This window comes from Vombatus ursinus, unplaced genomic scaffold (genome assembly GCF_900497805.2).
Source record: "Vombatus ursinus unplaced genomic scaffold, bare-nosed wombat genome assembly UNPS02014802.1, whole genome shotgun sequence".
NCBI classification, from domain to species: Eukaryota; Metazoa; Chordata; class Mammalia; order Diprotodontia; family Vombatidae; genus Vombatus; species Vombatus ursinus.
The window spans coordinates 23587012-23612345 of NW_020954580.1; the positions used below are offsets into that span (position 1 = coordinate 23587012).

Sequence of the window (25334 nt, forward strand, 5' to 3'; positions counted from 1 at the left end):
GGAAAACAGGGACAGAAATAAGCCTTTATATAATGTCTACTATGTGCCAGGCACTATGCTGAGTGCTTCACAAATATTATCTCATTTTATCCTCAAAACATCTCTTCAAGAAGGTGAAGTTATTATCCAAATTTTACAGTTGAGGAAATTGAGGCAGAGGTTAAGTGACTTGCCCAAGGTCACACAGCAAGCATGTATCTGAGGGCAGATTCGACATCATGTCTTGCTGACTCCAGGCTCAGCACTCTACATACTACGCCTTGGTCCTGTCAGTCCTGTCCTATGGTTTAATATCTGAAGCAGATAAGGTTTTAACAGTGTAAATGACATTTAATACTCTGATATTGTACCTTAAGGTCTACGGAGGGTTTCTATCTGACTTATAGCAAATACAAATGTATTGTCTTCCTTTTTAGAATGTAAGCTCCTTGAAAGCAGGGACTGTCTCTGCTTTTCCATTTGTATCCTAATGTTCATCACATCATAAGCGCTTAATAAATGTTTTTTCCTTCATTTATTTGTTCATATAATTCCTTCAATAAGATACACACACACACACACATACACCTTTTAAATGCTAGTAGACTAGTTTCCTTATTCTGCTTTACTTTTTTTAGTCTTAGGGAAGGTTATTATGTCAAGGTCTGTATATCTCTTAAGGAATGGCAAATATTCCTTTTTAAAAATCAAATGACTCCACATTAGCCCATAATGGATAAATTAGTCATTTGCACAAAATTAAAGAATCAACTTAGGAATAGAAAAGAGATAAAAATGAAGAAAAGCAACAACATGTCCAATGCATTTTCTTTTCCAATACCATTTGTTGCCTCTACAATTTTTTTTCTTAATTTTTAATCAATCCATCATAGAATCCTGTCCCTTCTAGACAAGGACAATTGAAAAAGCTCTTATGACCAGACTGGCCTAAAGAGCAGGCAGAATTGCCTATATAGTTGATTTGAACATTGCTTTGAGGCACCCCCTCTCTAAACATCTGGAAACTCAGTAGCAGAGTGTTTACATGACTTTCTCAAAGTCACACAGAAAGTAAGTGAAAGAACAGATATTCTTTTTACCAGAAATGTATTCTAAGCTAATATTTTTAAGTCACCAAACAAAACAGTGTATTTAATTTTATTTCTTTGCTTTATTCTTTTAAAAAGAAAGTCTTACAGACTAACATCCTAATTCAGATTTTGAGAAATTTGTATAAGTAGGTCTATATTATAAAAACTTGAAAATAAGCCTTAAAACAGCAGTTCTACTAGGTGACTAAAAAAGTACATATGGTCATTTCCAGAACAGTATTCACTTTCAAATTTTTCTACTTTCTGTTCCCATATATAATATCCCTTCTAATTTTACATTTGTCATAACATAACATGTAGAAATAGAAAAGAGAAACTTTCTAGGGTGGCAGCTTTTGGAAGGATTCTATCTAAATCAGAACAGGAATAATGGGCTAATCTGCTAATGAGATGGTCTGAGAGTTGCAGGCATCACTACCAGCCAAGCAATCACAGTGGTGACTGGGACCTGCACAAAAAGAGTCCCAAAGGTACATGAAAAAGGACTTTCTGGAGACAGCGAAGTGGAGGCAGTGATAGAGGAGATGGCGATTGTGGTGGTGGTGACAGTAGTCACAGTGGTAGGAGTAGCAGCATTTATATAGCACTTGTAAGTATGCAAAGTATACTTTACATGTTATCTCATTTGATCCTCAAAACAACCCTGTGAGGCAGGTGCTACTATTATTCCCATTCTATTGATGAGGAGCTGTGGTTGAAAGAACATAAGTGACTTGGCCAGAGTCACATAATTTGTATGTATCTGGGGCAGGATTCAAACTCAGATTTTCCTGACTCCAAGTCAGTGTTATGTACAGTCAATTTTGTTATAACACTTGTTTTGAAAATGAAAATTTGTTCTGACATGCTTTAGATGGGAGGGAACAATCTGAGAAGAATGTGAAGTTTTTGTTTGTTTGTGCAGGATTTCATCCACAAGAAACAGTGAGAATGTACAAAACTGTAACACTTCACAATAACTGATAAGTTGAAAATCTTCCAACGCCTATTTCCATAAACTTCAGGTATTTCTCAAGGTAGAGAGTGGCATATTTATTGTATATCTTCTGGAGTAGAAGGAGCTGTGGGAGAAGAGGGGCTAGTCTATACCCAAGTCCTTCATCCCTACCACCTGCCCATGTATAAACATGTCCTAGTTCTGGAGCTGTGGCCACCTTCTCACCAGCAGTAGCTGACTTGTTCATCTCTGAACCCTGGAGTGAAGGTCAATCAGTGGCTAGAGGCCACAGACTCTGCTACTATTTACCATAGTATTTCTATACATTTTTAACCAATTAAAAAAAATACATATATATAAAAAGTTGTATTACCATTTTACTAGGTTCTTATCTTTTCTTAAATATCACTGATGAAGTTTGTGAGAGTTGTGCCCCTAATCTCACTTTTCCCCTAAGTCCTGTGATTTTTCTTGTGTGATTTTACATAGCACAGTGATTTTTAGGAACTCATATACAAGTTATAGCAGACCTAAATGTTCTATTTCGCTTTGCCTAAAAATAAATTTTGATCGAATATGCTGCTAACTTGTAAACATTTTTAGGTGCTCAAAATATACATTTGACGCAGTTACTGCTAATTACTGTCTCCAAAAAACGTCCATGCCCCCCCCACACACACACACACTACACCACTAGTAGATATTGGCATTAAAAATATGGTCTTTTGTGAGAGAAGTTTAGGGACATACAAGGAGATCTGCAAATTCCTTACGGCAATTCAGCCCCTTCCTCCTGCATTTGTACTTTCTGCCCTAGGTCCATATATTCACTGGCAAATGAATATAGGTTTTCCATCCAAAGGCATGTCTTAAACTGAACAGTAAACATTCTTCATCCGTGTGTGTGTGTGTGTGTGTGTGTGTATGTATTCATGTATGTATGTGTATGTATGGCTAGGCCAAATTCTTGAGAAGTTATGGATTTCTTCCAGTATGTTCTGCAGTGTTCTAGGGCATGATGAGAGTAGGACAAGGTCATCAACAAACAGGAGCATCAAAGGACCTCACCATCTTTAGGGATTTCCTCATCAACTTCGGCTCTGCACTAGCATTCCTCCATCTCAATAGGAAACACCTTTAGCAAGAATAAATCTCCTTGTTTTATTTCTTGCCTGATGATGTTTATGATATGCTGAACAAATTTCTCTCTTTGGTTATGTCATTCAACATTCATTTTAAAAATATTTAATATTGGAAACTGATGAGATGTTTATCAACTGGGGAATGACTGAACAAGTTGTGGTATATGAATGTAATGAAACACCATTGTGCTATAAGAAATGATGAGCAGGTGGACTTCAGAAAAACCTGGAAAGACTTATATGAACTGAGTGAAATGAGCAGAACTAGAAGAACATTATACATAGTAACAGTCACATTGTGTGATGACTAACTTTCATAGACTTGGTTCTTCTCAGCAATGCAAGGATCTAAGACATCTCCAAAAGACTCATGATGGAAAATACTACCCACATCCAGAAAAAGAACTATGGAGTCTGAATGAAGATTGAAGTATATTATTTGCTCTCTCTTTTTTTTTTGTTTTGTTTTGTTTTTTTCTCACGGTTCCTTCCAATGGTTCTAATTCTTCTTTACAACATGACTAATGTGAAAATATGTTTAATATGAATATATATAGAGCCTGTATCAGATTGCATGCTGTCTTGTGGAGTGGGGAGGGAAAGGAGGGGGAGAAAATTTAGAACTAAAAATCTTAAGAAAGTGAATGTTGAAAACTAAAAATAAATTAATAAAAAAGGGAAAAAATGTCCTACCTAGTTCTAAAATATGACAACAATTAAAGAATATGTATTTATACTGCTGCAATGGGATATTTTACTTATGTAAACATTACTGTTTATTTTATTGTTTTCATCTTAACAGCTATGTACAATGAATTAAAATAAGTTCAATATTAAAAAAAACTTTTTGAGTTCCAAATTCGGTCAGTCTCTCTCTCTCTCTCTCTCTCTCTCTCTCCCCCCCCCCCACTGAGAAGACAAGCAATATGATACCAATTATACATGTGAAATCATGCAAAATATTTCCATATTATCCATGTTGTAAAAAAAAAGTGATAAAAAATAAGAAACAAAGAAAGGGAAAAGTATGCTTCAATTTGCACTCAAAGTTCATTAGTTCTCTCTCTGGAGATGGATAGCATTTTTCATCATAAGTCCCTCAGAACTGTCTTGGATTGTTGTATTTATTAGAATAGCTAAGTCTTTCACAGTCGATCATCATTACAATACTATTGTTTAGTAATCTAGTGACTGATAAACCCAAAGACCTCAGATTTTGGGATAAGAATTCATTATTAGACAAAAACTGCTAGGAAAACTGGAAAACAGCATGACAGAAACTAGATATGGTCCAACATCTTATACCATATACTCAGATGAGTTCAAAATGGTTACATGATTTAGACATAAAGGGTGCTATCATAAGCAAATTAGGAGAGAAATAATAGTTTGCCTGTTAGATCTATGGAGAAGGGAAGAATTTGTGACCAAACAAGAGACAGACAGCATTACAAGATGTAAAATGGATAATTTTGATTATATTAAATTAAAAAAGGTTTGCACAAACAAAACCAATGCAACCAAGATTAGAAGAAAAGCAGAAAGCTGGAAAACAATTTTTTACATCAAGTATCTCTGATAAAGACCTCATTTCTCAAATATAGAGAACTGAGTCAAATATAAAGGAATACAAGTTATTTCCCAGTTGATAAATGGTCAAAGGAAATGAATAAACAGTTTTCATATGAAGAAATCAAAACTATCTATAGTTATATTAAAAAAAAGCTCTAAATCACTATTGATTAGAGAAATGCAATAAAGACAACTCTGAGTTACCACCTCACACTTATCAGATTGGCTAACAGCACAGAAAAGGAAAATGATAAATGCTGGAGGAGATGTGGGAAAATTGAGACACTAATGTACTGTTGGTGGAGTTGTGAACTACCCAACTACTCTTAAGAACAATTTGGAGCTATGTCCAAAGGGCTATCAAGCAGTGCATATCAAGCAGTGGCAAACCACTGCTAGGTCTGTTTCCCAAAGAGATGAAAAAGAAAAAGGGGAAAAAGACCTATATTATGAAAATACTTATAGTAGTTATTTTTATAGTGTCAAAGAATTAGAAATTGAGGGGATGCCCATTAATTGGGGAATGGCTGAACAAGTTGTGGTATGTGATTGTAATGGAATACTACTGCGCTATAAGAAAAGATGAACAGGTTGATTTCAGAAAAACCTGGAAAGGCTTACATGAACTGATGCAAAGTGAAGTGAATAGAACCAGAAGAATATTGCACATAGTAACAGCAATATTACATGATGATCAATGGTGAATGACTTAGCTATTCTCAGCAATACAATGATCCAAGAGAATTTCATAGGACTAATAATGAAAAATGCTATCCACCTTCAGAAAAAGAACTGATGGAGGCTGAATGCAGATCAAAGAATACTATTTTTCACTTCATTTTTTTTCATGTTTTTTTTTTCCCTTTTGTTCTGTGTTTTCTTTCACAACATGACTAATATGGAAATATGTTCTGCATGACTGCACATGTATAACCTATATCAAATTGCTTACTATTTCAGGGAATGGGAAGGGGAGGGAGGGAAAGAGAAAATGTGGGACTCAAAATTTTAAAAAAATGAATATTAAAAAATTGTCTTTATATGTAATTGGGAAAAAATAAAATACTATTTTTAAAAATGCTGTTGCTACTGCATACAATGTTCTCCTGGTCCTGCTCACTTAATTTTGCATCAGTTTATATATGTCTTCTCAGGTTTTTTTCAAACCATCCTGTCCATCATTTCTTATAGCACAATAATATTCCATCACAATCATATGCTACAACTTATTCAGCCATTCTCCAATTGATGGTCATCCCATCAATTTCTAATTTTTTGCCATTTGGTTATGTCTTTCAAAGAATCTTGAATGAATATGCAGTACAAATGAAATAGCTCATTGGAAAAGAGTTCTTAAGGCTACTTCTTCTGTTACTGAAACAAAGGCCTTTTTGTAATCACACTGTAGGATCTTATATTTGCTACATCTTTCAACCATGTAATGAAAAAAATGTGGTTTACTATGAATTATCATTTGCAAAAGTCTGTCTATTAATTACCCTCATGGAGGTTGTCTTTGATCTACATGTAGATGACTGTCGGGAAATTTTATATAGATGAGAAAGCAGGCGTGTAGTCTGGCAGTTCATTGTTTTTGTTCTCCTTCACTTTTTTTTGTTATTATTAAGGTCTGAGAAGTTTTCCATGCTTTTGGTATCTTCTTCCTTTATATACTTTGTGACTCAATCTTTCAATTCCTTCACATTGCTGTCACCTCTAGCACAGATCTCTCTCTACATTTGGCTGCTCTTCCTGTCTTTGCTTTCTTTAGCACCATTTCTATTTCCTCTATAAACTCATCTGGGCTGTTATGTTAGAATCCAAGGGTGACTTCCCTTCTGTCACGGATGATAAAAAGTTTATTATAAAGATCTGTGCAGATCTTCTTCATTCTTCTGTTTCTTGTCCTCCCTATATTTTCATTCTTTTTTTCTTTTCTTTTTTTTTTTTAGGCAATTGGGGTTAAGTGACTTGCCCAGGGTTACACAGCTAGTAAGTATCAAGTGTTTGGTCTGAGGCCAGATTTGAACTCAGGTCCTCCTGACTTCAGGGCCAATGCTCTATCCACTGCGCCACCTAGCTGCCCCATTTTCATTCTTAAATGCTCTCAGGTTGACTGTGTTTAGTTGGGCCTCTTGCCAAGCTATATTTACTCGGTGTTATCGTCCACTGCTTCTCTCTGCTTCATGAGGTTATGCTGCTCATAATCTCCCATCATCTTTCTTTGTAAAATTTTGCAATTGATTTCATATTATAATCCAGTTTTGACTGGCTGTTGTGTCTCTTTTTGGCAGGTAAAACACTTGCTGACTAAAGAACTACTCGGGTTCTGTTGATCTCCATATAGCATTAATTGATTTACCTTCATTAACTCTTTTATATAGGGCAGCTAAGTGGTGTAGTGAATAGAGTACTGGGCCTGAAGTCAGGATTCTTTCCTCTCCCTGAATTCAAATCTGGCCTCAGACACTTACTAGCTGTGTGAACCTGGGCAAGTCACTTAACCTTGCTTGGCTCATTTCCTCATCTGTAAAATGAGTGGCAAAGAAGGAAGTGGCAAACCCCTCAGCACCTCTGCCAAGAAAACCCCAAATGATGCCACAAAGACTCAGAAACAACTGAAAAACTGAAAAAACATCAATGTTATTATCCTCTCACTACCCATTTTTCATAATTGACTTGTTTAAATACATCAGGATGAAGCTGTTTCAACTATTCTTCTACTTATACTACCTTCTACTTATATCTAACTTCTATTAATTCTGACCTTTCCTCTAGCAAGTTGGTGGTCTGACTTGTGCACAGACAGTTGATTCAGGAACGGATCCTACGTGAGTAACAAGGGCTTTCTTCTGTTAAAGTACAGTCAATTTGTGTGTGTGTGTGTGTGTGTGTGTGTGTGTGTGTGTGTGAGATGTCATTTGATGCATGCTTGTGCCAAGTTCCTAACTCTTTTTGTAAAGAAAGCATTCATGAATAGAAGCTTGAGGCTTCTGTGTATTCTGCAAATCTTTGACTTTTCTCTTTATTCCTAACCCACGTTTTCTGATATATTTCTCATTAGCATCATCTATTCCTACCTTTGCAGTGAAGTCACCAAGTACCCAAGTATATGTTGATTTGATTTGGAGGGTCTTATTTAGTTCTTTGCAGAATTCCCCAATCCCCTTTTGCAGATGCTCTTGGTACATAAATTGCAATTACTTTCATGGTGTGCTTTTAGTAAATACTTACCATAAGCACTTCCAACAAGAAGTGACCAAATGTCTCATGAAATAACATTTCTTGTTGCCTTCGGGCTATGGATACTCAAGGGTAAAGTGATATGTTCTTTCGCTAAACTTGTTAGTAGTGTCTTAAAAAGAGAAGAGTTTCCATATGTGAAAGTGTTTTGAAAGCTATGTGAAGCACCACTAAAATTCAAGATATTCTGATCAAGGAGATCAGAAGATGATGCATATTCTTAGCCCTAGAGGGCAGAAGTAGGAATAACTGGTGAAAACTTCAGAAAGGCAAATATCGATGTGAGACGGGGAAAAACTTCCTAACAATAAAAACTATCCAAAATCAACATGGGCTTTTTCAAGAGGTGTTATTCCTCTTCACTAAGAGTCTTCAGGCAAGAAGTCATCTTCTCTCTCCGTCACATGTCTTGTGAATCAACCTGTCGTTGCCTTGACAACTGTGCCATGTCTAGCACAGATCTCCCTCTGCCTTGGTCTGATATGGCTGCTTTCCTGCCTCTGCTCTCCTCAGTGACATTTCTAGCTCCTCAATACGTACATCTGGGCTGTTATGTGAAAGTCTTAGGGTGGCTGCCCTCCTGTTGTTGATGGTAGAAGACAAGCGGTCACTTTCCAGGTGTGAGGTTCAGTATGAGTTGGACTAGATGGTCTATGTGGTTCCTACTAATTCAGACATTCTTTGATTTGGTGTCATTTTGGAGCACAGAGAGGTTATTTTTGAGACACTGAATTACCACATGCAGCCCCCTCAAGCCTGCATTAATTTGGTACTAAATTTCAACCTATTTTAAGTGATTCTTTCCTATACAGTTACTCAAAATAAGTAACACTACCAAATACCTTTTATTTTGTACTTTGTAATCCACTATAATGTAAGAAGCATTTATTAAGTATCCACTATGTCTAAGGCCCTCAAAATATCAATGTCTGACCATAGAGAAAACAACACTTGATAGATAAATATATATACATGATGATTTTAGGAGGGAGAGTGCCAATAGTAGGGGGATCAGAAAAAGCTTTCGGTAGAAAGTAGACAATACCCAAGGCAATGAAACAGCAGCTGGGGTTCTGAGTACAGAAAATAGCCAGTGGGTCAGTGTGGCAAGAATGCAGACAGTGTCAAGGGAATAATGTTTAATTAGTACAGAAAGGTAAACTGTAGTCACTGTTCAGGGTTTTATCAAATGCCAAACTGAGGAGTCTGTATTTTACCTTATAATCAATAAGGAGCCACTAAAGTAATCAGGACAGTGGAATGATTAGATTTGTGCTTTAGGAAGATTATTTTGGCAGAATTGGTGAGGAAAGAGATTGGAAGCAAGGAGCCCTCTTAGGAAGTTGTGGCAAGTGTCCATGAAACAAATGATCAGGACCTGAACAAGGGTGGTGACTATATGAGTAGAGAGAAAGATGACGGCTATGTTAAAAGGTAGACTTGGCAACTGACTAGATATGGAGGGTAACAGAAAGGTTTAGAATGACTCTAAGATTTTGAATTGAAATGACTGTAATTAAGTGTTTCCCTTAACAGAAACAGAAAAGTTGAGAGAAGAATTAAGTTTAGAGAAGATAATGAGTTTCATTTTGGACATGTGGAGTTTGACATTCCTACATAACATCTTAAGAGAAATAACCAATGGGTAGTTAGTAATGTGGAACTAAAGTAGGATATATAGATCTGAAAGTCTACTGTATAGAGAATTTATCCTATGGGAAGTGATGAGATTACTAAGAAAGAGTAAAGAAATAAAAGAAAAAAGAGCACAGATCGTTGGGGGTCACCCAGAGTAAACAGAAAGGACATGACTGCAGAGGCAGCAAAAAGACCAGTAAGACTGACAGGACAAGAACCAGAAGAAAGCAATATCACAAATATCAAAGAAGAGTATATGCAGGAGTTGGGGATGATCAGCTATGTAAAACACTGAAAGGTCAAGAAGGATGAGGAATGGGAAACATTACTATAAAATCATGAAAATGTTCTTTTCTTAACTGAAATACTTTTATTTTATTCTCTACATCCCAGGATTCATAATTTTTTTTTTCTTTTTGGCCACACATCTAGAATTTACAGCCTGAAAATCTGATATTCTATTCAGTGTCAAGTTACTTTTATTAAGATTAATAAGAAAGCAAACTGAATATGAATATGCTAAGTTTATCCACATGCCATTTCTCTTTTTGGAGAAAGAACCTAATAGTTGGAATAAAATTTCTGAACGAAGGCCCTAGCTTTAGAGGTTTCTAGGCTCTACCTATACAAAAGAACACAGTACCAGAATTCTGATTGGTACAGTTTTTGTTTTTGGATCAGAAGGTTATGGACTCTGTCAATTATGACACCAGCTAAGCACCTGTCATGTAATGCATAAAGGAAGAACTGCTTTTTGGAAAGAAAAGTTAAGCGAAAACTCATATTACACCTTGTTCAACTTGTAAAACCAAGTGAAAATTAGATTTCTTGTTCTTTTTGAAGGAAGTAAAAATGTTCTCACCTGCTACACTGCATATAAAACCCAATATACTCAATATAAAAATCAATATACCCAATATAATAAAAACAAATGACCATGGCTAGGTACAAACTGCTAAGAGAAAACAGGATATTGTTGGCTGAATTTTTTTTTAAACAAGTTGGGGGTAGTTTTTAAAATGAGTGATTTGTAGTATTAATTCTGAAATCATCAGGCTGAGACACTCTTCATTTTGATATTATTTTCTTTGATAATGTCTTAAAATCTCAGAAATTCTAGTGTTTGCTTTCTATGTATCTATAACTATATCTATCTATCTATCTATCTATCTATATATATACATATATCAGATCCAGCTATTAATATATTAGCCATTTAAACTGCCTCTTTCACCACTGTTAAGTACTGAAACTCAATTTTTGCCTAAGAACAGGAGTTCTTAACTGTTTTGTGTGTCCCAGAGGTCACTGACAGTCTGGTAAAGCCTATGGAACATTTCTCAGAATAATATTTTTAAATGCATAAAGTAAAATATCTAGAATTGAAAAGGAAATAAAATATATTAAAATGCAATTATAAAAACCTTTTTAAAAAATGTTCATGGTATTATGGATGTGTTTTGCATGACTACACATGTATAACCTATATTGAATTGTTTGCCTTCATTTCAATGCGGAGGGGGGGTTGAGTGGGGAAAGAGGAAGGGAGAGAAATTGAAACTCAAAGTTTTAAAAAGGAATGTTTAAAATTGTTTTTACATGTAACTGGGGAAAAATAAAATACTAAATAAGAAAAAAGAAAAAGAAAGCTCATGGACTTCAAGTTAAGAACTTCTGAACAGAAGACAAAGAAGCATTGATTGCAACTCAGTTTGCCCAAGGTAGGGCTAGGAGATGGAAGGTGGGAATATCACAGAATTTTTGAGTTGTAAGGAAGCCTTTAGATCATTTGGTTAAACCTCAATTTAGAAATAAAGAAACAAGATTTAGATAAGAAACATCACGTGCACATAGTACGCTAGAGAACTAGGGCTACAATGAAGCTCTTCTGACTTCTAGGAACATGATTTGGATAGAAAACCCAGGTCCAGAAGGTTGTTTTGTGCCAAGTGTGAAAAAGTGGTACTATGCATGAAGTGGCAGCAACCATGCTCCGTGGCTGGGACATGGAATAGTGGTTACATTGCCTGATTACTTCCTCATGTATCTCTCCTCCCCAACAAGATTACCTTGTATTAATTTTGTCTATTTTTTATATTCACTTGTGTATGTCCATTTTGTTCTCCTCAGTTGAAGGTAAACCCTTGAAGAGCCAGGACCATGACTAGCACAAAGCTTAGAACAGGGGTGGGAAACCTACCGCCTCAAGGCCACACGTGGCCTTCTAGAAACTTGGGTCACCCTTTTGACTGAGTCCAAGTTTCACAGAACAAATCCTTTTATTATGGGGATTTCTCCTGTGAAGTCTGAATTCAGTCAAAGGACTGAACTTGAGGACCTAAAGAGGCACGTGTGGCCTCAAGGCTGCAGGTTCCCCGCCCCCAGCTTAGAATAATGTGGCCATTTAACACTTACTGAGTCTACTAATCATTACTGGTATTTCTGGTTGTTGAATTTATATATAAAAAAAGAAAATTTCTGAGGCTCATTACTTCTGAGAGAAAATGATTTAATAGTAAGGCCAGCAAGTTACCATTAAATCAGGTCAGCTAATCCCTCAGTGATTAGTGACCTCTGGACAGATTCACAGAGCTTATTTTATAACAGAAAAAAAGGAATTATAATCATGAGGCTAATTCATAAGTTTTACAGGGATAAGGAAATTTTAAAAGAACAGAGAAATAGGTAGATTTGCAATATTTGGCCAGTGGGTGTGTAGGGGTCATGATAGGGAGTTTCTAGGGTGGGATAACTGCTAGATCCAACATTTCGTTGGTTTAGAACTCATGTCTACCATTCTGTGAATTTTTTTGAGAAAGCTCCTTTCAGTGGTCCTTCAAGGATTTTTGCTATGGGTCTATGATGCTCACTGTAAAAGAAGAACTAACTTACTAAAAGAAATACTTCTGGTGAGCTGAGTTACCTCTCCCCTACCCCCCCAGTCTTCCAGCTGTCTAAAAAAAGGCAATCCGACCTTTAATAAAGAGTCCTGTGATATTTAAGCTTAATCCTATTATTTTATTTATTTTTATTATTATATCTTATAATTTACAATTTATTATAAATTATATTTTAAATTACTGTATTATTTGATTTCTATAAAGATATATTTCCTATTCTAACTTAACTACTATTAAATCTTGTTAAAATATGTATTCACAAAATCTATAAGTAACTTAGGCTTAAAGGAATATTTATGATAGCTCAGCTCTTCTTAGGGAAAGAAAACTTAACCCTAAAATAAATCAAACTAATTACTATTAACTGATTTAGAGGCTTCTTTTTTCAGGGGTGAGAAGGACATTTAGAATGATAAATAATAAATGAAATAAATCTTTAAGTTGAAACTTTAATTCAAAACATATAAGAAAAAAATTCTACTTGATGTATTATAGTCTTCCTCATTACTCATCATATTAACATGTAACAGTTTAAAGTATGTCTAAATAACTACTATATATTTTTATAATATATTTTTAATATGATGAGTAAAAATTGCAACTATGGAAAACAGACCTGAAGAAAGCCTTGAAGATATTGTTATTGCTGCTTCATCATTTTATGCAACAATTACTACTCAACTAGTTTTTATACAAAATAACAATGAATGATTGATTTAAAATGAAATAAATAAAAATTTATTATAATTGCTCATATAGATGGACCTAAGGAGATGGCATAGCTCTTGTGAATTGCAGAGAATTCTACTCCTTGCTATATTTTACAATTAAACTAAAAGTATATAGTTCAGTTAGAAAAAACAATTGTGAAAAAGCTTTATATTGCACCCTACTCCTCCCAAAATTTAATGCTGCAAAATTTTTCACTTGTTTCATTTCACTTTTTTTTAAATGTAGTGATGCCTTTTGATTTTACATTACAGCCATTTCTGTATATACTCTCCACCACTGCTCACTCTACTCCCCACAAAAACTTAAAGAGCTCCTGCCTTTTCTCTTCCCTTTATCAACCAGATAACAGGTATAAGTACCTCTCCATAACCTCAAAGCCACATCAAAGCCTCCAACCTGAGTCAGCAATCCTGCTTCACACTCAGAGCACTTATTTAAAAAATAAATTTATTTATTTTTAGTTTTCAACATTCACTTTTGTAAGATTTTGAGTTCCAAATTTTCTCCCCATCTCTCCCCTTCCCCCATCTCAAGTTGTGTAAATTGATATAGGCTCAACATATACATTTATATTAAACATTTTCACATTAGTCATGTTATAAAGAAGAATTACAACCAATGGGAGGAACCACGAGAAAGGAGAAACAAAAAAAAAAGAGAGAGACAGAAAGCAAATAGTATGCTTCTATCTGCATTCAGACTCCCTAATTCTTTTTCTGGGTGTGGACAGCATGTTCTGTCATGAGTCTTTTGGAATTGTCTCAGATCCTTGAATTGCTAAGAAGAGATAAGTCTATCAAAGTTAGTCTTCTCATAATGTGACTATTACTGTGTACAATGTTTTCCTGGTTCTGCTCACTTCACTCAGCATCAGTTCATGTAAGTCTTTCCAGGTTTTTCTGAAGTCTGCCTGTTCATCATTTCTTATAGCACAATAGTATTCCATTATATTCATATACCACAACTTGTTCAGCCATTCCCCAATCAATGGGCATCTCTTCAATTTCCAACTCTTTGCCCCCATAAAAAGAGCTGCTATAAATATTTTGTACATGTGAGTCCTTTTCCCATTTGTATGATCTCTTTGGGATACAGACATAGAAGTGGTATTGCTAGGTCAAAAGGTATGCACGGTTTTATACTCCTTTGGGCATAGTTCCAAATTGCTCTCCAGACTGGTTGAATCAGTTCACAACTCCACCAATAACGCAGTGTTCCTATTTTCCCACATTTTCTCCAGCATTTATCATTTTCCTGTTTTTGTCATGGTAGCCAATCTGATAGGTGTGATATGGTACCTCAGAGTTGTTTTGATTTGCATTTCTCTAATCAATAGTGATTTAGAGCATTTTTTTCATATGACTATAGATAGCTTTAATTACTTCATCTGAAAACTGCTTGTTCATATCTTTTGACCATTTATCAATTGCAGAATGACTTCTATTCTTATAAATTTGACTCAGTTCTCTATTTTATTTTAGAAATGAGGCCTCTATCAGAGACACTGGTTGTAAAAATTTTCCCAGTTTTCTGCTTCCCTCCTAATCTTGGTTGCATTGGCTTTGTTTGTGCAAAAAACTTTTCAATTTAATGTAAACAAAATTATCCATTTTGCATTTCATAATGGTCTCTATCTCTTGTTTGGTCATAAATTCTTCTGTTCTCCATAAATCTGACAGGTAAACTATTCTTTGTTTTCCCAGTCTGCTTATAGTATCAGCCTTTACATCTAAATCATGTACCCATTTTGACCTTATTTTGATATACGGTGTAAGATGTTTGTCTATGCCTACTTTCTGCCATACTATTTTCCAGTTTACCCAGCAGTTTTTGTTAAATAGTGAATTCTTATTCCAGAAGCTGGAGTCTTTGGGTTTATCAAACAGTAGATTACTATAGTCATTGACTACTGTGTCTTGTGTACCTAACCTATTCCACTGATCCACCACTCTATTTCTTAGCCAGTACCAAGTAGTTTCAATGATTGCTGCTTTATAATACAATTTAAGATCTGGTATGGCTAGGCTACCTTCCCTTGCATTTCTTTTCATTAATTACCTTGATATTCTGGACCTTTTGTTCTTCCAGATGAATTTTGTTATTATTTTTTCTAGCTGTATAAATCATTTTTTGGTAGTTTGATCAGTATGGCACTGAATAAGTAAATTAACTTTGGTAGAATCGTCATTTTTATTATATTAACTTGGCCTACCCATGAGCAACTGAAACAATTATTTAGATGTGACTTTATTTGTGTGAAAAGTGTCTTGTAATTGTGTTCATGTAGTTCCTGGGTTTATTTTGGCAGGTGGACTCCCAAATATTTTATAATGTCCATAGTAACTTTAAAATGGAATTTCTCCTTCTATCTCCTGCTGTTAGGCTTTGTTAGTAATGCATAGAAATGCTTATGATTTATGTGGGTTTATATCCTGCAACTTCCAGAGCACTTTTAATACTTTCACCTATGAACAGAAAAATTAGTTGTAAAAAAATTTTTAAACCTGTGATTCAATGAAAAACTTCAGTTAATATAAAAGATCTAGGCACTAAAATCCTTGCAGAAATGTATGCTTATACCCTTTGACCCAGCAATAGCACTTCTAGGGCTGTATCCCAAAGAGATCATAAAAATGGGAAAAGGACCCATATATACAAAAATATTTATAGCAGCTCTTTTTGTGGTGGCCACGAATTGGAAGTTGAGGGAATTCCCATTAATTGGAGAATGGCTGAACAAGTTGTGGTATATGAATGTAAATCGATAATATATTATAGACACTAAAGAAGGATTCTATATCAATTTTTAAAAGCAGAATGAGGTGAAAACTGGGGAAACTATAAAATAATATCCAATATCTACAAAAATCTATGGAAGAAATGCTGACCAGAATTCATTAAAATGATCAAATAATAATAATAATACAAATAAAATTGTAGAACAAGCAACAGAACTGAAAAGGCGGGACACCAATGGGGCAACATGGACGCTCACTATGTGACTGCCCTCTTTTTTTCTAGTTGTACAATTCTCTAATGATATTCTCATACTACTTCCTGTGCACAATTTCTGGTTTATAATGTATTGCAGCCTGCTCACATCCAGCAAGCACTTCTCTGACTCCCTTTGTTCTATTAGGATTCCATGCTCCTCCCTCATTTCTGATTTAAGAGATAACAATTTTCCTAAAGTATTTAAACTTTATAAAAATTAATTAACACGTAACCTTTTCAAAGTAATATAAAGAGACCACTGTAAATTTAATTACAAAGGAATAATTGAAGAATTCTGGCTTCAAGTTTTAACTTACTCAAGGGTGTGGTGTCAGGAGGTGGAAAGTTCTCAGTGAAGTTGACATTACATAAGTCTGTTCTGCAACAACAGAAACGGTAGGTTCCATTCTGAATTGAGGGAGGGGTGGTTGTTACAACACATTCTTCAAAGTGACACTCTTCAGGGTCTCCAATGTGAGACCAACATCCTACAAAGCAACATTTATATAAAGTAGATTAGGAAAAGAATCACATTTTCCAAATTTAGTGTTCATATGTACGTGTATATACATTTATGTTCACTTTTTTCCTTGACAGGATTTAAATTTAGCTCTGCATTTTCTTTTCTGCAGCCAAATTAAACAATTTGTAGGTAACTATAAGATAAAAAAAAAATCACATTAGGTCAGAAAAGTATGACTTGCCTTGTTTCACGAGATTTATGTCCCCTTTGGATTTTTCCCAAAGTCCATAGCAGGTGCTACCCTTTGAACATAAAACTGTGCCATTTTCATGGGATATACGACTCTCACCAATCCCTGGATCTTGCTGATATGGATCTTTAAATGCACATAACCGTTCTTGATTCTGGGAAGCTAAGAAAAGAAAAAGAAAAAGAAAAGAAAGGGGGAAAAAAAAGAAAAAGAATCAATAGAAAAATAAAATCATAGTTATCTTATCAAAAAACATGTTCAGAGCTATATGGATTTCACTTTTCTGTTCCCAACACTAAAAGATAATTGTAATAACTACTCTTCCTTGATTTTGTAATATATGTCCAACAAGAAAATAACTTTCATAATAATTTGATAAAAGCAATTATCCATGACTAAAGAACTACTACCTTTCATTTTCTCCTCACTAAAAAAGAAAATGGCCAACACCAGATTTGCAAAAGGTTTACTTTCTACCCTTCACCATCCTAGCCAAAAGAGAAGAAAAATTAATAATATACCCTTAACAGAATAAAGTTGTTACCAGGAAAACAGTACACATTAGTTGGCCTTTATATGAATCTCTAGTGTCAGTTTGCACATGTGCATGCCCAAAACCAGAAAGAAAATATTTTCACAGTATGTGAGAAATACCAATGTTGAGATCTGAACAATTCTAGAAGAGGCACAACTATTAAGAAATACATACTTCTCCTCAAACAGATCATAACTTTCACATCCTCTGGTGCTGATGATACACATATGTCATATAAATGTTCTAATAATAATGAGTAAATTACAAGCCCTAGAAAGAGCACATTTATTATCGAGACAAATGAATAACTCTAGAAAATTCTATAGTACTTCAGCTATGAATAATAGAATTGTAGATCATGATTTAATAGAATTAATAATATAAATGCACGTTTTATTTTATCAAAAAAAAAAAGAATGGTACAATACCAAGAAAGGATCATCAATAGTCACAAAGGACAAGCCTGAACCACCATACTTTAAATGAACTACCACCACTTTCTCACATATAATGTTGTTTTACTGAATTTGAAACAATTACCACCAAATAATCAATAAGTATTAGGTACCTATGTGCTCAGCACTGTGCTAGGCATCACAGGAGATATCAAGGTAAACAAAAGACACAGTCCTTGACTTCCTGGGAAACCTCAATTAACTGGACAAGAAAGTTTTCTTGTTGGAAAGAGAATGTACTGATTGGACAACACAATAATAATGGCTGGCATTTATAAGGTGTTTTACAGTTTGCAATGGACTTTATATATGTAACCTCATTTGATCCTCACAATGCTGTGAGGTAAGCATTATTATTATCTTTATTTTAGAGATGAGGAAACTGAGACTGAGAAGTTAACTGACTTGCCGAGAGTCACAAGGCTAGTTGGTATTTGAAACAGGATTCATTCCAACCCTAGTCTTCCTGATTCTAAAAATCCTTCTCTCTCTTCCATCCTGACCATTAATTGAGAAAGAAAAATAAAACCACTGTTAAAACATGAATAGTTAAGCAAAACATACTACCACATGCCCCTCCCTCTTCCCCCAAGAAAATATAACTTAATCAGTACTCTGAGTCTTTTAGCTCTCTATCAGGAAGTGAGTAGCATATTTCATCATTAGTTCTCTAGAATTCTATTTAGTCATTACACTGATTCAAGTTCCTAAGTCTTTCTAAGTTGTATGTTTTTGCAACATTGTTATCACTACATAAATTATTCTTCTAGCTCTGCTCATCTCACTCGGCATCACTTCATACAAATCCTCCTAGGTTCCTTTGAAACCATCCCCTTCATCATTTCTTATGGCATAACAGTATTCAGTAACATTTATATAACATAACTTCTTTAGCTATTCTCCAAATAATATAAACTCTCTCAATTTCCAATTCTTTGTCCCTGCAAAAAGAGGTATGAATAATTTCGTATATCCTTAGAGTTTGTTTTATTTAGGACTAATCCTTCCTTTATTCTACCCTCCTAATTCCCCATTCTTCCTTCTCCCCTTTCCATCCTATTTCTCTATTAAGTAAAATATTTCTTTACTGAACTCTGCATGTATGGGCTTGTATGTGTGAATGTACATTCTTATCTCCTTTGCACAGTTCATATGAGAGTAAGATTGAAATATTAGCTACTTCTCTTACCTCTTCCTCCTTGTTTATATAGACTTCTACTTGCATATACCAATTATATGAGATAATTTCCCCTCACTTTCTGTTTCCTTTCTCCCCTAGTGTATCCCCCTTTCCCTCCCTTTCCATTCTTCTTTTAATATCAACAAAACAGGACAGAATCACTCCCAGGCCTTTTGTCTAATTAGACACTCTCTATGATCTCAAATGAAGGTAGGATTCAAAAGAGATATGTACATCAACTCACATATAAAAACGTAATCAGTATATCCTTGTTTAGTATCTTATGATTGTTTATGTTTATCTTTTTATGACTCCTGTGTTTGTTCTCTATGAAGTTCTATTCATCAAGAATGCTTGAAAGTACTTTATTTCATTAAAGATCCATTCTTCCCACCCCTTTTGGTAAGATTATATCCAGTTTTGTTAGGCAAGTTATTCTTGGATGGAAGGCCTTGTGCCTTCTAGAATATCCATTTTACAAATTTTGAGGATAGATATTCCTTCTGAAATATCATATTCCCATTCTTTCTTCCATGTTTTCATTCCTTTATAATAAGAGGCTGCTAAATCATGTAAGATCCCAACATTGCCTCCCTAGTACTTGAATTCCTTCCTTCTGGCTGCTTGCATTTTTTTCTTTGACCTGGATGCTCAGGATTTGGGCTATCAAATTCCTGTGAGTTTTTATTTTGGGGTTCCTTTCAGAAGGTGACTAGTAGATTCTTACTACCTCCATTTTTCTTTGTCATTCTAAGATATCTGTTCATTGTCTTTTCATAATTTTTTCCCCTTTTCTTTCATTTCTTTACCTACTTTTTCCTGTACCACTTAACTGATTTTGAAAATAATTTTTTAGCTCTTCCAGGAATTCCTGTTGGGCTTGTATCCAATTCACATTTTTTTCTTTGAATCTTTGTTTGTGCCTATTTTGACTTCGTTGTCTTCTTCAAGTTTGTGTCTTGAGCTTCCCTATCACCAGAGTAACTTTTCATGGTCAGGTTCTTTTGTTTGTTTATTTGCTCATTTTTCCACCCCATGTCTTGATTTGGAACTTTATGTTAATGTTAGGCTCTTCCCACGTGGGGGGAGGGGGACCCAGGACTCTGTCTCTCAAACTTCAGGCTTTTTTCACTGCTGTTTTCAGAGGTAATTCTAAAAGTTTTTGGTACTTCCAAGGCGGTGTGACCTGGGGAGAGGTATGGTCATTGTTCTCCTAGTCTGTACCCTGATCCTTAACCAGAAAGGGCCCCTGATCCCTTAGGACCAGAAATGATACTGTTCCTCAGGGTTCCTGATCCCTTGGGGCTGGAAGTGATACTGCTTTCACTCCTCAGGGTTTTCACTCTGACTGAAAGTATTCCTCTCCTCCCTTGAACCATGACCCAAAAGTGGGTATAGGTGGGTATAGGTAATGAAGCTGCCAAACAGCATCTGGTCCTGCATCCAGTGGTAGCACAGAGGTACTCTAATAATCTCTTTCTGACCAAATGCCAGGTCCCCTTTCTGACCTCCTATGTTGTCTTGGGCTGGAAGAATCTCTCACTTTGACCTTTTGTTGGCTCTACCACTCCAAAATTCAATCTGAAATGTTATTTTAAAGTTGTTTGGAAGGGAATGTTGGGAGAGCTCAATTTTCTCTACTCCACCATCTTGGCTCTGGCCTTGGAAGTCCATGTCTAAATTTCTTTTTTGGGGTCATGGCTTTCAGGTGTCCAATGATTCTTAAATTATTTTCTCCTCTGTTTTCCAGGTCAGTTGTTTTTGCTATGAGATACATTATATTATTATTATTATTTCTCCTCTTCCTTCTTTAGCCTTTTGACTTTGTTTTAATATTTCTTATGATCTAATGGAGTCATTTAGCTTCTATTTGGTCCATTCTAATTTTCAAGGAATTTGTTTCTTGGACAAGATTGTATAGCTCTTGTGCCAAGCTATTAATTTCCTTTCCAATTCTTTCTTCATCACTCTCATTTCTTTTCCATTTCCTCCCCTCTAGTTCACTCACTTAATTTATAAAAAAAAATCATTTTGAACTCTTTTTGATATAACACTTGTTTTCAGGCGGACTTCAAAAAAACCTGGAAAGACTTGTATGCAGTTCCCTCTATTGGTTCTAATTCTTCCTTACAACATGACTAATGCGAAAATATGTTTAAAAGGATGTATATGTATAGCCTATATCAGATTGTACACCATCTTGAAGAGAGAAGTGGGGAGGGAGGGGGAGAAAAATTTAAAACTCAAAGCTTATGGAAATTATTGTCGATAAATCAAAATAAATTAATAAACAAAAGAAATGTAGAAATATATAACACTTGGGGGTGGAGCCAAGATGGCAGAGGGAAAGCAGTGACTGTCTTAAGCTCTCTCCCAAAATCCTCCAAATACCTATAAAAAATGGCTCTAAACAAATTCTAAAGCAGCAGAACCCACAAAAAGACAGAGTGAAACAAATTTCCAGCCAAAGACAGCCCGGATGGTTGATCAGAAAGGTATATCGCGCCAGGCAGGGAGAGGAGCGCAGTTCAGTGTGGGCTCGCAGGCTGCAGTGAACCTGGAGCAGGCCTCAGAGGACTGAATTGCAGGCAGCTGTGGCGGTTTCCAGACTTCTCAACCCCTGAACGCCACAGACAACTTAGAAGGTCAGTGGGAAAAGTCTGTGACTGCGGTGAGAGAGGAGCTAGGTCTCAGCTACAAGTCTCAAGTGCGGCCTGGGGCCAAAGCTTTTTCCTGAGCTTCCAGGCCACAGACTGAGGAGAAATTGAGTGGCTGATCAGAGAGGGATTTCAGGGATCTCTTTGCTAGTGCTGAGGCAGGAATCTCTTGCTTTACCAGTGCTTGGATCTGGGTCAGAGTTCTGAGGGGCGGTCCTGGGGAGAGGAGGAACGCTGGTGCAGTGGAGGTTCTTGTGGCAGTGGAGAGAAAACACCTTGCCCCTTATCATAGCACCTTGGTAGAACTGAAAATTTACAGGTCCCTAGAAGTATCTCTGAAAACAGCTGTACAAAACCCCGAAGCTTGGGACAGTACACTCTTCACATTGGAAGCAGACTTTTACCTTAACAGAGTTTAAAACTCAAGTAACTGGCCAGGATCATGAGTAAGCAGTGCAAAAAGAGTCAGACTATATTATCTTACTTTGGTGACAAAGAAGATCAAAACATACAACCAGAAGTAGACAACAAAGTCAAAGATCCTATACCCAAAGCCTCCAAGAAAAATATGAATCAGTCCCAGGCCTTGGAAGAGCTCAAAAGGGATTCTGAGAAGCAAGCAAGAGAAGTAGAGGAAAAACTGAGAGTGATGCAGGAAAATCATGAAAAACAAGTCAACAGTTTGCCAAAAAAATACTGAAGAAAATAACATCTTAAAAAATAGCCTAAACCCAAATGACAAAAGAGGTCCAAAAAGCCAAGGAGTAGAAGAATGCCCTAAAAAGCAAAATTGGCCAAATGGAAAAGGAAGTCCAAAAGATTACTGAAGAAAATACTTCCTTAAAAATTAGAATAGAGCAATTGGAAGCTAGTGACTTTATGAGAAATCAAGACACTGTAAAACAAATCCAAAAGAATGAAAAATTAGAAAACAATGTGAAATATCTCATTAGAAAAACAACTGGCCTGGAAAATAGATCCAGGAGAGAGAATTTAAAAATTATTGGACTATCTAAAAGCCATGATCAAAAAAAGAGCCTAGACATCATCTTTCAAGAAATGATCCAGGAAAACTGCCCTGATATTTTAGAACCGGAGGGCAAAATAGAAATTGAAAGAATCCACCAATCTCCTGCCAAAAGAGATCCCCAAAGGAAAACTCCTAGGAATATTGTAGCCCAATTCCAGAGTTCCCAGGTCAAGGAGAAAATATTACAAGCAGCCAGAAAGAAACAATTCAAGTATTGTGGAAACACAATCAAGATAACACAAGATTTACCTGCTTCTACATTAAGGGACCGCAGGGCATGGAATATAATATTCCGGAGGTCAAAGGAGATAGGATTACAACCAAGAATCACCTACTCAGCAAAACTAAGTATAATCCTTCAGGGGAAAAAATGGTCATTCAGTGAAATAGAGGACTTTCAAGTATTCCTGATGAAAAGACCAGAGCTGAATCGAAAATTTGATTTTCAAATACAAGATTTGAGTGGAACATGAAGAGGTAAACAGGAAAGAGAAAATCATAAGAGACTTATTAAGGTTGAACTGTTTACATTCCTGCACGGAAAGATGATATTTGTAACTCATGAGACCTTTGTCAGTATTAGGGTGGTTGGAGGGGAAAAAATTATATGTACATATATATAGATATAGATAGATCGATAGAGGGCGCAGGGTGAGTTGAAAATGAAGGGGTCATATCTGGAGAATAAAATTAAGGGGTGAGAGAGGAATATACTAGGAGAAGGAGAAAGGAGAGGTAGAATGGGGTAAATTATCCCACAAAAAAAAAAGGCTCTTACTTTGGAGGGGAAACAGGGGAAGGTGAGGGAGAATGAGTAAACCTTATTCTCATAGGATTTGACTTAAGGAGGGAATAACATACACACTCAATTGGGTGTGGAAATCTGTCTTACCCTACATGAAAATAGGGGGGGAAAGGGACAAGAGAGTAGGGAAATGATAGAGAGGAGGGCAGATTGGGGAAGGGAGTAATCAGAAGCAAATACTGAGGAGGGTCAGGGTCAAAAGAAAGAATAGAATAAATGGGTGGGCAGGATAGGATTAAAAGAAATAGAGTTAGTTTTTCCACAGCATGTCTACTATGGAAGTGTTTTGCATAACTGCACGTATATAACCTATATTTAGTTGCTTGCCTTATCAATGAGGGTGGGTGGGGAGGGAGGAAGGGAGAAAATTTGGAACCGAAAGTTTTAAAAACACATGTTTAAAAAAATGTTTTCACATGCAACTGGGAAATAAGAAATATGGGAAATGGTGTACAAAAATCCATCCTGGCCTACAGGAAAATTGAAGGGGAAGGGGATAAGAGAAGGGGGGGAGAGATAGAAGGGAAGGCAGACTAGGGGAAAGGGTATTTAGAATGCATGCCATCTTGGGGTGGGGGATATACATATATATATACATATATATATACACATATACATATACATATATACATATACATATATACATATATACACATACACACACACACACACATATATATATAGATATATATAGATATATAGATATATAAAAAACATTTGTTTCGTTTCTTTCAGAAATTCTAGTTGAATTTGTGCCTAAGCAGTGTTTTTCTTTGAAGCATTTTCTTCTGAGTTTATGTCTTAAGTGTTTTTGTCAGCTTTTGTGTGAATCTTTTTTGTTTGTTTAATCCTCCATCTTCTTGACTTGGGACTATATGTTAGCACTAGAATCTATGCTTGCAGCCAACGTCTAGGCTGGTCCTGCTGCTGTTTCCTTGTGGCATTGAGTGTTACGTTATTCCCAGGTTTTCAGGGAAGGTTCTAGCTGTAGACGTACAAACTCCCAAAGTGGTCTGATTTAGGATAGTCTCATCGCTACCTCCATTGGTTTGAGTTCTACAAGTTCCTGTCATGGGTTTGGGTCCGAGCCACAGGCCTGTAAGGTTGCCCCATTTAGAGTTTTAGTAGATTGCTGCTGCTGGACATTATCAACCAGCTGCAAAGCTCTGCTGGTTCAGTGACAGAGCTGTAGGCTTACTTTTGGTTTGGGATTCATGTTTTGCTTACTCCTTTGCAGGCATTAGACTAGGCTAGAAGCTGCCTATGAGACCTTGATTCCCTCCCTTGCGTCCAAGCCCCATAGCTGCTGCTTGCTTCCAAACTTTCTTTTTTGCTCACCACACACACACACACATGTGAGGGACTGTCTGATGTTGGCAGCTGCCAGGTCGGGTACTGTGGCAAGGGTAGGGTAAGATCTGGGTATTTTGGAAGTCGAGGCAGGGACTGTGGTAGGCAGAGTCGTGTGTACTGGGATGGGCTGGATACGGAGAAGCCATGAGGCAATTGGGCAGTGCTATGAGATAAGCTGGGTGCAAGGAAGTAGCTGAGCCTGAGCTCCTGAGGCAAGGGGCGGTGCCACGTGGGAGTGGGATGGCAGAGGACTGAGTTCCCTCTGCTTAGTCCCCTCCCTATATGCAACGTCATCCCCAGATGCCTCTTGTGACCTTCCTGACTTCCGGGTCCCTTTGTGCAGCACTGACCCAGTCC

General features: G+C 36.2%; 1 protein-coding gene across 2 annotated transcripts in view; it reads right to left on the minus strand.

Moving 5' to 3' along the window:
- BMPR2 (bone morphogenetic protein receptor type 2) overlaps positions 1–25334 on the minus strand; it is a 222080-nt gene that overhangs the window by 79753 nt on the left and 116993 nt on the right. For both annotated transcript variants that reach the window (XM_027873575.1, XM_027873574.1), the window contains exons 2-3: positions 16954–17124; positions 16567–16737 (exon numbers count right to left, since the gene is read on the minus strand). In XM_027873575.1, coding sequence (XP_027729376.1) covers positions 16567–16737; positions 16954–17124 — 342 coding nt within the window. The remainder of the gene's footprint in view (positions 1–16566; positions 16738–16953; positions 17125–25334) is intronic.